The 16,260-nt window shown below is 39.9% G+C and overlaps 1 protein-coding gene across 3 annotated transcripts in view; it reads left to right on the top strand.

Moving 5' to 3' along the window:
• Positions 1-15,958, top strand: part of LOC143277128 (signal transducing adapter molecule 2-like) — a 42,139-nt gene extending 26,181 nt beyond the window's left edge. For 2 of the 3 annotated variants that reach the window (XM_076581868.1, XM_076581866.1), the window contains 3 exons: positions 833-1,007; positions 1,676-1,818; positions 5,385-15,958. In XM_076581868.1, coding sequence (XP_076437983.1) covers positions 833-1,007; positions 1,676-1,818; positions 5,385-5,703 — 637 coding nt within the window. In that variant the 3' untranslated portion in view covers positions 5,704-15,958. The remainder of the gene's footprint in view (positions 1-832; positions 1,008-1,675; positions 1,819-5,384) is intronic. The other variant, XM_076581867.1, reaches the window with a different exon arrangement.
• Positions 15,959-16,260: the final 302 nt, after the last annotated feature.

Below are 16,260 nucleotides of genomic sequence, written 5' to 3'. Positions count from 1 at the left end.
AAACTTTCCCATTATTATTGTGTATTGTGACTGGTGTGATGTGTGTGACAGGAACATAGGTCAGGTGGTGTGATGTGTGTGACAGGAACATAGGTCAGGTGGTGTGATGTGTGTGACAGGAACATAGGTCAGGTGGTGTGATGTGTGTGACAGGAACATAGGTCAGGTGGTGTGATGTGTGTGACAGGAACATTGGGTCAGCTGGTGTGATGTGTGTGACAGGAACATTGGTCAGGTGGTGTGATGTGTGTGACAGGAACATAGGTCAGCTGGTGTGATGTGTGTGACAGGAACATAGGTCAGATGGTGTGATGTGTGTGACAGGAACATTGGTCAGCTGGTGTGATGTGTGATGTGTGTGACAGGAACATTGGTCAGGTGGTGTGATGTGTGATGTGTGTGACAGGAACATTGGGTCAGCTGGTGTGATGTGTGTGACAGGAACATTGGGTCAGTTGGTGTGATGTGTGTGACAGGAACATTGGGTCAGCTGGTGTGATGTGTGATGTGTGTGACAGGAACATTGGGTCAGCTGGTGTGATGTGTGATGTGTGTGACAGGAACATTGGGTCAGCTGGTGTGATGTGTGATGTGTGTGACAGGAACATTGGGTCAGTTGGTGTGATGCGTGTGACAGGAACATTGGGTCAGTTGGTGTGATGTGTGATGTGTGTGACAGGAACATTGGGTCAGCTGGTGTGATGTGTGATGTGTGTGACAGGAACATTGGGTCAGCTGGTGTGATGTGTGATGTGTGTGACAGGAACATTGGGTCAGCTGTTGTGATGTGTGTGACAGGAACATCGGTCAGCTGGTGTGATGTGTGTGACAGGAACATCGGTCAGCTGGTGGAGCTGAACCAGCGTGTGATGGACGCCCTACAAATGTACCACACCTTGATGAGGGAAAACCCCGCCTACAGCTTCAAGGCCCAGCCCCCTGCACCCTACTCCTCCCTACCCCCCACCATGATGGGCGGCGCCCCCCCTCCACCACAGATGGGACAGGTGGGTGTGGGGGCATGTGTGACTGTGTAGCACTGGTTTAAACTGGCGGTGTTGAGGGAGGGAAATGGAAGGAGGGGAAGACAGGAAAAATGACAACATTGCACAGTGGACAAGAAAAACATTTGTGGAGACCAAGGCCAATGTGTAAATGTGCATGAGAAAGTGTGTGTGGGTGTTTTGGATTTTTGTAAAATCTGTATGCAATCTCTTATATTAGACAGTTTAAGTAACTGGATGAAGTTAGCGTTTTAAAAAGTCTTTTACGTGATTATGGTTAGAGTTAACATCCTTAGAATGGATAACTAGCTACTAAAACAACAAACCAACTGGACTGTTCAACAAAGCGTTGAAAAAAAATGAAACAATGTCAGTGTGTTTGTCAACATCTTGGGTAAATGTGTGTGGGTGTGTGCCCATGTGTGTGTTTGTGTGTGTATATGTACATTATTTATGTGAGTGTGTGTGTGTGTGTGTGCACGTCACTGAAATCAGACTGAATGACATAGGGAACGAATGATGAATGCCTGAAGGTAGCTCTCCGTAGGCAGCCTGTTGTGCAGGTGACTCCGTGTTTGTTCAGCACTTATAGCTTGGTCTCTGACCAAGGACAGATGCTGTGTAAGTATCCTGATCAGTCAGTCGATCAGTGTCTGTGTGTGTGGTGACAGGCAATGTACAACGGGCAGCAGCCCTACATGGCAGGGCCGGGCCAGATGGTGGGGGGAGCCCCAGCTATGGGAGCCCCAGTGGGAGCCCCCGCCTCCCAGACCTTCTCCCCACCTCCCCCTGCCTCTAGTCAAACCTACTCAAGGTGAGCTGTGGGTGTTAGGCTGTGGGGGCTGTGTGGGTGTTGGGGTGTAGTGTGTGTTGGTGTGTGGGTGCTTATGAGTGTGTTGTGTAAGAGTTGGGGTGTGTGTTGGCGTGTCGTTTATGTTAGTTGGGCTGTGGTGTGTTTGTGTGAGAGTGCGTGGTTTGCTGTGTGTGTGTTGTGTGTTGGTACGTGTTGCTGTGTGTGTAGTGTGTTTGTGTTGGGGTGTGGTGTGTGTGTGTGTTGAGGGGTGTGTGTGTGAGAGTAGGAATGTATGTGTGTTACTTGTGTACAAGGGGTGAAAATACAGTGTGTGTGTGTGTGCGTGTGTGTGTGTGTGTGTGTGTGTGTGTGTGGGCACATGTGCATTTACATGTGTGTAAAGTTATTCTTTGTCATGTTCATGTGTCTTATTTTGTCTTATTTTTATTTTATTATTATTATTTTTTTTTTTACAAAACATCTGCTTTAAAGTGCATGAATCTCAGCCCATAAAAGACAACTGTACTGTAGAAATGTTTCATATCTTATGATTATTATGCCTGTGTAACAGCATTCTGATTAGTAATATTTTGTTACTGATGAGTTCCTATTCTTGTTATTCCTCACTGTTGTTAAAAAAATGTAAGTTAGATAATTATGCTGAGCATGAACTAGAGAAGCAAACAAAGCTTTTCAGTGAAAAGTCTGAGTGGAAATATTGGCAAAATTGCCTGATTTTTTTATATATAGAAAAATGACGGTAAATAAAACAGTGATAGCAGAAGTGTCATGAAACTGCAATAACTTGCTGAGTTAGGTACACAGTAATGTTTCAGTAAGGCTGCCAGTCTTTACTGCCAAAATATGGATAGTTTAAAACTTTCAGTGTGTTTGTCTAACTTTTATAGAAAGCATATTGAATGTAAATAGTGTCTGTTTAGCTTTTCTCAAAACGTAAGAGTTTTTTTCTTCTTTGTTGTTTGTAACGCAATCAGTCAGGGATTTAGGGAAGGGTCAGGTGGAGGATGGGTACAGAGGGGTAGTTCTTGTAGGATGTAGGGGTAAAAGGATTCTCACACAGGCAGTGGCATATGGAGGCCAGTAGAACTGAGTTTTGTATTGTTTCGTTGCAATAGTTATGTGTTCAGCTGGCTTCCTGTATGATCCTGCCTGTGTGAGAATCCATTACCCTACTATTCCTGTGTATCCCTTTTGCTCTGTATCTCTCCTCTTCTTAACCCTGGTCCATTACAGTGACATTGTGTCAGTTCAGCTTTCCCCAACAAACAGCCTTTCATCTTTCTCTTTTATAAAGTGTTACTTTGTAAAATAGTGTCTCTTTTATAAAGTGTTACTTTGTGTAACAGTGGCTGTTCAGATTTCCTCAACAAACAGCCTTTCATCTTTCTCATTTATAAAGTGTTACATTGTAAAATAGTGTCTCTTTTATAAAGTGTTACTTTGTCAAATAGTGGCTGTTCAGCTTTCCTCAACGAACAGCCTTTCATCTTTCTCTTTATAAAGTGTTACATTGTAAAATAGTGTCTCTTTTATAAAGTGTTTGTAAAATAGTGGCTGTTCAGCTTTCCTCAACAAACAGCCTTTCATCTTTCTCTTTTATAAAGTGTTATTTGTCAAATAGTGTCTCTTTTATAAAGTGTTACTTTGTGTAACAGTGGCTGTTCAGCTTTCCTCAACAAACAGCCTTTCATCTTTCTCATTTATAAAGTGTTACTTTGTGTAACAGTGGCTGTTCAGCTTTCCCCATCAAACAGCCTTTCATCTTTGTCTTTATAAAGTGTTACATTGTAAAATAGTGTCTCTTTTATAAAGTGTTACTTTGTGTAACAGTGGCTGTTCAGCTTTCCTCAACAAACAGCCTTTCATCTTTCTCATTTATAAAGTGTTACTTTGTGTAACAGTGGCTGTTCAGCTTTCCCCATCAAACAGCCTTTCATCTTTCTCTTTATAAAGTGTTACATTGTAAAATAGTGTCTCTTTTATAAAGTGTTACTTTGTGTAACAGTGGCTGTTCAGCTTTCCTCAACAAACAGCCTTTCATCTTTCTCATTTATAAAGTGTTTGTGTAACAGTGGCTGTTCAGCTTTCCCCATCAAACAGCCTTTCATCTTTCTCTTTATAAAGTGTTACATTGTAAAATAGTGTCTCTTTTATAAAGTGTTACTTTGTGTAACAGTGGCTGTTCAGCTTTCCTCAACAAACAGCCTTTCATCTTTCTCATTTATAAAGTGTTACTTTGTGTAACAGTGGCTGTTCAGCTTTCCCCATCAAACAGCCTTTCATCTTTCTCTTTATAAAGTGTTACATTGTAAAATAGTGTCTCTTTTATAAAGTGTTTGTAAAATAGTGGCTGTTCAGCTTTCCTCAACAAACAGCCTTTCATCTTTCTCTTTTATAAAGTGTTACTTTGTAAAATAGTGTCTCTTTTATAAAGTGTTACTTTGTGTAAAAGTGGCTGTTCAGCTTTCCCCAACAAACAGCCTTTCATCTTTCTCTTTTATAAAGTGTTACTTTGTGAAATAGTGTCTCTTTTATAAAGTGGTACTCTGTAAAATAGTGGCTGTTCAGCTTTCCTCAACAAACAGCCTTTCATCTTTCTCTTTTATAAAGTGTTACTTTGTAAAATCGTGGCTGTTTAGCTTTCCTCGGCAAACAAGTGTAAAATATTTTATAAGCTGTTTATTTTCTCTTTTCTGGTATTTTTCCTGATTTTTTGTAAAAAGTTTTAGTAATTACTTAAACATAGATTAATATATATTTTCAAAGTTGATGGGGAAACTTACATGATCTGATGTGGTATTGTTTTTTTCCTTTTGTTTCATTTCTGTGGGTTGCTCCATCCCTGCCTGGTGTTGTGCTGACTGCATCCATTGTGGACGTGGATGCCGTGTGTGTGACCATCGATGGATGGCTGTGTGTCCACCGTCCATTTCCCTGCTCCGTTTTGGTTTGTGCACGCTGCTTCGTCATTGGATTTGATTGCCTCCCCTCATGTGCCACTCTTCTGTTCCTGGCTTTTATTTGTTAATTTTTTTTTATCTTTTTTTTTTCTTCATTCTGTCGTAATACGATTATTTTAAAAACGATTTTGTTTGTATGTGTGATTTTTAAAATATTAATTTTATTGTGTATGTGTTTGATTTTTTAATTATATATTATTTTTTGTCTGTGTGATCGGCTGCTATGGATTTGCATTGTTGAATGTATTTTGGAACGTGCTAATAATGTACCACTACTTTGTTGCTGTATTTGCTACAATAATGTTGTTGCGCTGATTAAATTTTTGTGTGTGTGTTTTTTGTTGTTTTTTTTGTTTTTGTTTTTGAATTGTTCATTTTGTGTTAAACTCAACACTGGTTGACTGTGTTGCATTCCCCCTGTGCTCCCCGGCACTTTTGGTGTTGTGTGTGTGGATGCTGCCAATGATGTCACTGTAACAATGCTTGGACCTGCTGATGTTGGTGTTTTCATGGATGCTGCGTTGCATGGCTGGCTCTTGGTGAATCCGTGTTGGCGAAAAACAATTCTGGTGCTTTTTTTGTTTAAAAAAACAAAAACATTGACAGTTACCTGAACGGCCAGTTACCCATGTCCTCTTTTGCCAGCCTGCCTGCCGTCAACGCGGCAGTGGGTGGAGGTGGGGGCATGGCTGCCTCCACCACGGCCAGTGGCATCACGGACAGCAACAACAGCGCCCTGACCAGCATGCCGCCCATGACACAGCCCCCGCCGCAGTCTTTCCACAACGGCACCATGGCGCCGGGCTCCGTTGCCCAGGGTTACGGAACGCTCGGCGGCCCTGCCCAGCAGTCGCAGCCAGTGGGGGGGATGGTGGCTCCTGCCTCCCTCAACTACCAGCCTCCTCCCCAACAGCCACTGCTTTGAGGGCGGAGCTCTGCATGTGTGTGGGTGTGAGTGTGTGAGAGAAAGGGGGGCCCTTGTAGAAAGGGGGACAGCGCAGTTGCCAGGGCCTTGCTGCCTTTGTGTTGGTGTGTGGGTTAGTGTGTGTGAGTGTGAGACCTTACATGCTGTTGGTTAAGAGAGAGAGAGAGAGCAGTCAGAGAAAAGGGGGACAGTGCAGTTGCCAGGGCCTTGTTGCCTTTGTGTTGGTGTGTGGATGTGTGTGTCCGCTTGTGCTTGTGGTTTATCCACTGACAAGCATGTCTGTCTGTTTGTTTGTGTGTGTGATTGTGGTGATAGTGCTTCACTTAACAATTGTCTGTGTTACAGTATGGTTACTGTGGTCTTTCTGATCCAGTTCAAGGTGTGTTTGTGATTGTGTTCTTCTTGGTAAATTCAGTTATACAATAGATTTTAGTTTGCCCACGTCACCCTCCCCAGGATGGGTGTTTCACACACACATACACTGTTTGGCAGAGGACGCCATCTTCTATTCCATGAGTTTATTTGTAGGATGGCACCCTCCAGTGATACTGAATGTCAAAGACATTTATGGTCGTACAGTGTTTTGCGGTTTGTTTGTTTTTCAAAGCAGAGCAGTTATTAGGATTGTGTGTAAATGACTGGCTGTAATTTTGAGACTCCACAGAAAGAGGGATGGCTGCTTGGTTGGTATCTTCATATTTGGTTTTATTCTCTTATGATTCTGATTATATTTTGATAATTATATTTCAGACACAGATGGAGGATACTTTTTGCTTGTGCGTGGTGATGGCCAGTAGAAATCAGAATCTGCATTATGATCCTTTGCCTAGCATGACAACAATTTTCTTAAGAGCATTTTTTTTATATCTTCTTTTGATAGTTTGTGTGTGAGTTGGGAGAGAGGTGCTGGAGAATGTGCCTTGTTTTTTGGGATGCTGGATGTGCGTGATACTCCTGGTGACTGCGGTGCCCCCTGCCTTGATGAGTGTGGAGGGTGTGGGTGTGTCTCATGTGTTTGGGTGTCATGGGTCATGTGTTTTAGTGTGTGATGTGTTAGTGTGTGGTGTGTGTGTGATGTGTTTGTGTGAGTTTGTCACAAGAAAAAGTAGTGTAAATGACATGTTTGCATGTCTGTTCAGTGTCATATTTCTCATCCCCTGCTCATTGAAGCCACTTAATTCATTTGTTTTCTCTGTTTATTTCTTTAAACTAGGTTCATGGGTAATTATGCTCCGTCACAACTGAATATTTTTTGTTTTATTTAAATGGCCTTAACTAAACTTGCATGAAGCATTGTCAGATTCATTGAAACCTCGCACTGGAATTTCTTTATAATATTAATTTTGAATGATTTTTTTTTTTTAGTTTGGTGATTTAAGGTGATTCTGCAAATGCCAGAGCTGTCAAGCAATGTCTGTTTTCAGTTGGCTGGGGGAAAAAGTATTAGTGAATCAAGAGGAAAAAAAGTTAGGCTACTGAAGTTTAGTCATGGTACATAATGGCAGCAGATGTGTCATGCTTGAACAGTTCAGCACTGATAGATTGATAGGAGGTCACTATGTTCAGTTTCTGCCCATTCAGGCAGATTTTTGTGTTGAACAAGGTTGATTTTCTTATTTAGTGGTGCTGTCCTGACATGGCCCTGTGCAGTCAGCTGGACTACCAGCACCCCTGTCAGGTGGAAGAGAAAAGCTATATTAACAGATACACATAAGTGACAGATGGATTTCTGCTTAGTGGCAGTTTTTTGGCTGAGACAGAGGTGTGTGTGATAGCCATTCAATCATAGGACATTGTTGAAGGTCTTTGAATGTTGGTGGGTGTGGGTGGTGTTGGTCAAAACAGCTTGTGTTAGCTCAAGACGTGTCGTTTGTATATTTTTTATTTAGTTACTTTTTAAATGCAGTTGCATAGCATAATCCAGTCATTTGTCATGCGGCACAAGACTGTGAGAGTTTTTATGTGGCCATGTTAGGTCAGTTTTTATCAACAGACCACAAGAAGCTGCAGCACAAAATCAGGTGGTCATATGCCCCCCCATCCCCCAAACCAACCCTCCTGCCCCTCGCAACCACCCACCCCAAAAACAGACTGGTTTCAAGTTGGTTTATTTTCATCCCAGAAGAGAGAGTGATTTAATCAAACTTCTCAGTTCCCCAAAATGAAGCTAATGGTAGTAGTCAGTGAAATGCAAGGCTTGGAGGGGGGAGGGGCCGGCCACCTGTCACTAAAGAATGAGACATGTATAGATCATTGTTTATGGGGGGAGAGAATAGGACAGACCTTTTTCCTGTCACTTAAAAGGTTTTGATGCCATCTTTTTTTTGTTTTGGATTGACAAGCATTACTTTATAGAGATTGGAGGTTCATGTGTTTGGTTGCTTAGATAAAAGTCAGAACACAACAAGGAATCCTGTTTGTTACGGTAGTTTCATAAACAGTAATTTAATGTCTACAATCTGAATCTGTTTCAATCCTATTTCATAAGTTGTTGAAATTCATAAACAGTAATTTGCTGTCTACAATCTGTTTGATTCCCATTTTGTTAGTTGTAGTTTAATGAAATGTAGTTTGCTGTCTACAGTCTGATTCCCATTTTGTTAGTTGTAGTTTAATGAAGTATAGTTTGCTGTTTACAGTCTGATTCCCATTTTGTTAGTTGTAGTTTAATAAAATATAGTTTGCTGTCTACAGTCTGATTCCCATTTTGTTAGTTGTAGTTTAATGAAGTATAGTTTGCTGTTTACAGTCTGATTCCCATTTTGTTAGTTGTAGTTTAATGAAGTATAGTTTGCTGTTTACAGTCTGATTCCCATTTTGTTAGTTGTAGTTTAATGAAGTATAGTTTGCTGTTTACAGTCTGATTCCCATTTTGTTAGTTGTAGTTTAATGAAGTATAGTTTGCTGTTTACAGTCTGATTCCCATTTTGTTAGTTGTAGTTTAATGAAATATAGTTTGCTGTCTACAGTCTGATTCCCATTTTGTTTGTTGTTGTAGTTTGATAAATGTAGCTTGCTGTCTACAATCTGTTTTAATTCGTTAAGTTGTTGAAGTTTCATAATTAGTAGCTTATAGTTGTAATTTCATACCCAAAAGTTTGCTGTCTGATATCTGTTTTCCATGGTACCATATTCTCCCCCTGTAAAACTGGTGCTGGGGATGTGTGTGTTACTGGCTGTTGTGAAGGACTCTGGAATGGGGAACAGTGGACCAGTGAACAGCTGTAGTGAGTGGTATGGTTTCCGCTTGCCCCATTGTCGCCATACTATGCCCACACATCAGGGAAAAAGTCTTGTAATGATAATCATAATGATAAGTGATGGCAAGTTCTTTCATATCCAGATACTTATTTTGTCATGTGAATACTTCAAGATTTGGTGTCATATTCAGTACCATGTCAACTTTCAGAATCACTTCCATATTCATCAGATCATATATTCATGCAGTTGCACCAGTGTAATAAATAAATGTTAATCTCATCAGTGTCTCGGAATTTTTTCTCTTCTGATTGCCAGGAAGGGTGTTGTGAAAGTAGAACGTGGTGAATTACTTTGTGTCGACAAGAATAATCTTTTTTTTTCATCTTTATTTATTATTATTATTTTTAAGATGCTTTATTCGTATCTATTTTATTATATTATTATTTTTTAAAGAAGCAGTTAGAAGCATGTTGTCCCCATATAAGTAAGCCATTAATTTCACGAAGCTGAAAAGATTTTTTGATGAATGTGTGTGGGTTTGATGGTGCAGTGGTGACCTCCGAGTTCTGGGGGGAAGTGAGTCCTTTAGGTCTCAGGGTATGTGTCTGTTGTGATGACATGATTGACACCTTTGTGAAAATGGATAAAACAGACACGTGCCTGACAGATTTTGTTGGGTCATGTATGGCGTGCACCTGTTCTGAAAACATGATTGACAGCTTTTGTGAAAATGATTAAAAATCCTGGAAAATTTTGTTTGAGTTAAAAAAACAAAAATGACACATTGCTTTGTGTTTGAGTGATACCTTCTTTGGGGATAATGTGTGTGGAGAAGTGTGGGTCATGGATTTAGTCTTGTGTCTGCTCACATATGATATTTTATTTTATTTTATTTTATTTTTTAGAGTTGTAAATTAATTTCATGTGGAAATGTTTTGTGTTAATAATGTGAAAGAACAGTACATCTGAGCATAAATTATATACCTGAGAGTAATCAGTGTGTGGATACATGCGTGTTCTTGGGCGCTGTTCATAAATTTTGTGTGCATATATTTGGGGGTGTGCACATTGCATTTTACATATGCCCAGACTGTAGAAAAATATATGTATAAAGGGCAGTGCATATTTTTTGCTCTTCTTCAAAGACCAATACAACTGTAACTGGATGTATACTAATTGTTCAACATTCATTTGATGGCACTGTGAAGTACTCTTCAGGAAAATTAAACAAAAAGAACAAAATATGTGTGGTGGTGTGTGAATGGTTGACCAAGCAGTCATGTCCCTGAAGATGTTTGCTTGATGTTGTTTCCAAGGTTGCTGTTGAATCAAATGATAAAGAATGGCTCATTCTTATTGCATGGATGTATGTATGTACTGAGAAAGATTTGTTGAACTGTTCCACTGAAGCAGTCCTTTGTTCAATTGTTGTGTATTTTTCTCTCAGAAGAGTAGAGAAGAAAGCAGAGTTTGAAATTTCTTTTTGGCTTTTTTTGTTTGTTTGTTTCAAAATGAATTTCTTCGCTTAATTTAATTTTTTGGTTCCTTTCCTCATCCTCATTGTACTCAGTCAGTGGCTTGGCTTCCATGTGGACTGACCCAGAGTTCAGTACAGTTGATTTTTTTTTTTATCTTGGATTATAAACAGCAGTATCAGATATGGATGGTCCGAGCAGCTCTTTTCAACAGTCTGCTGTCTGTGAAGTGCACCTTGAAGCTACTCACCAAAGGAGATCCTGCACTGCTGGTCAGCAGTGTGTCAGTGCATAGCTCACTGAGGAGAACCAGTGATCTCAGCAAACGCTAAGTGTGTGTAGTGGTGAGAAGTGTCCTAAGTCTGCACTGATATTGTGCACTTAAGAAAATTCTAACCACTAAACAAACTTAGCACAGCTAAGATTGCTTGTTCAGTCCAGCTCAGTATTTTATATTTTTGAATTACATGTCCTGAAAGTTGTTATTATTTTGAAGGGGGAGGAGAGAGAGAGAGAGGGGAATGCTGTTTGTACAGTGTTGTTGGCCAGTCAGTAGAAGAGGGCATGGCCATCAGAGAAGTGTTGTTCAGTGAACGTTGTCGCAGAGTGGACAGTGGTCTGATTTGACATGGAATCCAGGGCTGAAGGTGCAAAGGACAGGAAACATTGACTTTTTTCACTTTTTGTCACTTCTCTGATGTTCGACTTGTTGGTAGAAGAGGCAGTCTGGTATTTACATCTTGAATTGTTCTCTAATCAAAATAATTGAAAAAGAAGTCCAGATTCAGAATGTTCTTTTTTGATTTTTCTTCAGAAAGTATACTTTCCTTTCTGGTTCTTTTATAGTCTTTGTGCTGAAGTTAGAATTAAAACAAAAAAAACAACAAAAAAACCAACAAAACAACTCCCAAATCCTCAAAATTCCCAGGCAAGAAGAGAGAACTTTGTTTTTGGAGAGTATTCTCTGGCACTGAACAGGTAAAACTGACCCAATAAAAGGACAAGACAGATAACTCCAAAAGATGTCAGGCTGTCCACAGTGTTTGACAACAACCAGGGCAAGCAATGGTGATTTCAATCTTCAGATGTTTATCAGACTTGTTTTGTGACTCCTGCTTGCCAGCTGTGAAGGAAGTGAACAGTATCAAAAACATAGCCAGTGGCGATGTCTTTTTTTTTTTTTTTTTTTTCTCAAGGCCTAAGTGTGTTGGGTTACGCTGCTGGTCAGGCATCTGCTTAGCAGATGTGGTGTAGCGTATATGGATTTGTCCGAACGCAGTGACACATCCTTGAGGTACTGATTCTGATACTGGCAGAAGTGCGGCACACACCAGCCTTTCATGACCCCTGACTGCTGCTGTCATTAGTCAAGTCTGCTCCTCAGACATGGCTGGCTGTTCACCCACATTGAAATTACAGGTCACGACGTCAGAAGTCACCAGACTGTATTTGGACTTTTTCCTCTTGTGGTCATATTACCTATGGTCAGCAGAGTCACGAAAAGTTGACAAACTGGGAAATGCAGTTACATGTAATAGCACACTGATCTCATTTCACTAAGGTTCAGTCAACAGTGTCCTTCAGAACCCAAGCTAAGTTTTATTAGAAGACTGGTTTTGAGGCATGAAGACTCCTCAAATTACATTAACTAATCAGACCATGACCCACTGTGACACTGGGGATCCATGCGATCAAATTAGTGCGGAGGTTTACATTCTGACATCCTTTTCTCATGCAGGGAGGATTGAAGCCTTGACAAGTTCGACCAGTCGTCAAATACATTACTCTCAGGTCAAGGTCAGACTGAGCCAGTTTCATCAGCCTGTTGTCATATGCATTAATGGGTGAAACTGGGTCCAAAAGCTACAGATAAAGAAACAGATATTTTTAGTTGAAAAAGAGTGTCATACTCATATTGTTTAATCTGAAAAAAAAGAAAAAAAAGGGGGATTATTTTGGTGGTTTGAGTTGAACAGACTGTGCTGGAGGTCAGTTCTTTTCTTGTGTTTGGCCAAGTCGGGATAAATAAACATTGCTTCTTTCCCAGGGAAAAAAAGTTTCGCACACACACACACACGAGCAATGGTGTATTCTGAATCCAAACAGAATTTAGACCAGAAAATATCCTTCATGTCTCCAGCTGAAATGTTGCTGCACTAGTTATGTCCCTTGTCTGCTGTTGATGGTGGTTTTGTCAAAGTGATGAGTAGAAAGTGAACTGATTGGATAGATTTGGGAAATACAGTGCTGTTTGGGGCAGGCATTCTGATAAGCTTGACAGTATAGGTCAGGTCATTAACTCACTTTGTGTGTGTGTGTGTGTGTGTGTGTAAACCATTAAAAGAAAGATTCGCCTTCAGATCACTTAAGAATGTTGCAAATTTTCTTTCCCAATAATAAGTAAATAAAATTTTCCCATTATCTCAACAGGTTTTTGAATTATAAAAATGTCCCACCCCACTTAATTACAGATTTAACCACGGCCCAAACATTTTAGCCTTTAAGCTACAGCCATGTATGTGATAACACATTTCTACTTATGCTGGTTTGTGTCAGAGTGTTCTTGGGTGAGCGGTCTCCACTAAGAACCAGTGCATCAGGAAGAGTGACAATAATTCTATAAACTTATGAGGTCCAAGTTGATGTGATCCAAATTCAGTTTTCATTCCACATGATGGTCAGATTTTGAAGAAATGATTGTAATGGTGCATTCATTTACATTTCACGCTGTACATGTGTTGATGTTGTCTGCTTCAGACGGGCACTGGTCAGGTTTGTGATTCGTACAGTGATCGGATAGGGTATCAGATATACATGCGTGTGTGTGTGTGTGTGAAGTAATGACTGGGTGGAGTTTAACGACCTGTTGGCTGACACCCTTGAGGTCAAGTTGTTGAGGGCTGGGGTCTGGGCACCTAGTGACGTGAGTGCTTGTCCAAGGTGAAACTAAACATCCACAGCAGGGTTGAAGAACAGTCATCCGTGTCTCAAGCTACTACCATTAGTCTGAATGTTTCGGGCCTCAGCAAAACTGGTTCTTTGGTGAACTGGGCTTTCCTTGAAGATCAGTGGTTTACCACAGTTGTTACTACCACAAAACTGGTCCCAGGCTGTGGCACAGGAAGACAAATGGTTACACTGAAGACTGTAGTTTGTACTGACCTCTGGCAATGGGCAATGAAGGCTGTTTCATCATCATGGATGTTCAGGAAGAAGAAAAAATGTAATGAGCCACTGTTGCTTGTGATCAGGGCTAGGTAGCACAAGTGATGTTAACAGCACTGACTTTTGCTTTGTGTTGAGAACTTTTCAATGTCCATGATGGAGAATTCTTACCACTTAGCAAGCTTTGCATAGCTCGAACTTTTCGGAATCAGTGATGGCATTAGCACAGACAAAACAATAATTTACCACCTAGCAACCTTGGTGCTGCTAATATCATTTGTGCACCTCTGCTCAGGGCTTGAGAATGATAGTGAAACGAACTAGTCCTGTAGCCATGAGAACAAATCTGGAAAAGCTTGTAATCAGAAACTGTTTTTATGACAAAAAGGTCTGATGATACAGTCAAGGCAACAGGGATCATCCATCAGCTTTTTAATTTCATTTTTTGGGTCTCATCAATTTATGCTGTGGCCGGGGACTTCAAAGTTAAAAAAAAAAAAAAGGTGTCTTGGTGACTTGCATGTGCATGACCGTTTTTTTTTGACATTTCTATTGCTCCAGAATACAAGATTCTAAAAAATAGTAAAAAAAAATTGGAAAAGATACAGTGTCCATATTTTTGGGCTATTTCTGCTGTTTTTACATCTTATCATTACAGTGATTATTTTCTGCTTCTTTAGTTTTTTTTTCTTTGTTATTATTTTATCTGTTGTGAAGAAAGATTGTAAATATTGATTTGTGGATTTGTATGTTTGCTGTAGAAAAAGAAGTGATGGTCTTGTGTTTTATTGCGAGGACATCTGAATGTGTGTTAGATTCACATGGGGAGAGTGAAGAGCCAACATGGCAACCACAAATATGGCTTAGGTTGCAGTTTTGAATCCTTGTTTGTGTGAACGTGTGTGTGCATTTTGTCTTTTAACTTAACACATAGACGTGTCAGAATAGATAGTGACATTGTTATGATTGTTACGTTCACTTAAATCACAGAGCAGAGTTACTCCTTTTAAACGTAAAAGACTGATGTTTGCTCTAATGGCTTGGATTCTGTACAGTGTATTGGGGAATTTCGGACACGACTCTGATGTCTTTCATTCTGACAGTTTGTGATGATTGTTGATTTGAGGATGTGACACTACTGCAACTGTCTGCCCAGTTCCGGCCCCATGTAGCCGGCTGGGTTGTCAACAACAATGATAAATACCTGCCGAACCAGTAGCTAACACTGTGTGTGATCCTGTGTATGTGATGAGTGTGTGTGACTGTGTGCATGAGATTGTGAGAGAGAGAGAAAGAGACTGCAGCATTAGAGTTTAGAAGAGCAAAGATTGTGGGTCATGGCTCTGTCCTATAATGTAAATCCCTCTGGACTGACGAGGAATGTTTTATAATAAAAAATTTATTTTTTATTTTTTAGGAAGCCAGCTTACTTTTTTTTAATACGTGCTGTTCAGTCTGTTTACTTTGTCTTTTTTGTATTATGTATTTTTACTTGTAAAGGGAAAAAGAGAGAGGGGGAGTGGGGGTGAGGTGAGGGGAGGGGGTGACTTTGACTGAGAATCTTGTTTAAATGTTTCTATGTATGCCTTGGTATGATATATACTTTCACAGGTTTTCAAGGATGTAGGTTTGTAAACCCATTACCCCCCCCCACCCCCTCCCACCATTCCCCCTTTATTTCCCTTCCACTGTTAACTAGCACTCCCTCCATCTTTTTCACCTTGATTGCAGTTGACAGTGCGTGTGTTTTGGAGAGCCGTGATTGTAGCCCGGCTGTAATTTGTACATACAAAGGAACAGAGAGAAGGCTGTGAGTGATTGTCATTTCAAATGATTGTCCACATTGTGTTGAAGATGAATATTGTGCAATCCAGCATCACATCACTATGATAATTGATACGTTGGATTTTGAAAATAAAGATTTTTTTTGGGGGGGGGAGTTAATTTTTTGTTCCATTTCTGTGTGTATTGGTGAAACAAGATTTACTTCTGGTGTACATGTCTGTCATTTTACTGTTTGCCATGGTCTGTACTTGTTAGTTAATATTGTCACTGGAACTTGTATCAGAAATAGTGTGTCTGAAAAATCAGAACTTTTTTTTTCTCGCAAAGACTTTTGTTGCACATGATTTTTCAGTGATGGTGAACATGCAACAATGCCCTGTTGAAAGGTTTGCATACCTGTTATGATTGAATTTTGCTGATCATTCATTTGTCTGCAGGATGTTAAGTTCTGTTTTTCTTTCTTTCTTTCTTTCTTTCTTTTCTTTTTAATGTTTTTTCTTTTTCTTTTAAGTTTGGCTGTGTTTTTTTTTTCTTTTAACTTATACGCTTTTTTATGCAAAAGAATGTATTTGGATGTATTGCCTAACTCTGTGAAGTTCTTTCAATGAAATAAATTGATCTACCTGTCAGTGCTGTTGTTTTTTTTTTTTCTATTTTGTCTTGTGTGTGTGTGTGTGTGTGTGTGAGTTGTTAGATGTTTATAAGAATTAACATAATTTTGTGTAATGATGTGTCTCTATTATGTGACAGACTGAAGTGAGTGTGTGATTGATATATCTGTCATTAATACATGGTATGTGTGCGATGTACAGAGTGAATTGTGTTGTTTCTGATGTTAATAATCACAGTGTTGTGTTGTACACACTGGTGTTGCAGTGAGCATACCACATTCAAAGAATGAACAGGAAAAGCGTGGTTCTAAATGTTGAAC

The sequence above is a fragment of the Babylonia areolata genome, chromosome 33 (genome assembly GCF_041734735.1).
Source record: "Babylonia areolata isolate BAREFJ2019XMU chromosome 33, ASM4173473v1, whole genome shotgun sequence".
In the NCBI taxonomy this organism is placed as follows: domain Eukaryota; kingdom Metazoa; phylum Mollusca; class Gastropoda; order Neogastropoda; family Buccinidae; genus Babylonia; species Babylonia areolata.
The sequence above is the reverse complement of the archived record's forward strand: the minus strand, read 5'-3'. Positions and strand labels throughout refer to the sequence as shown.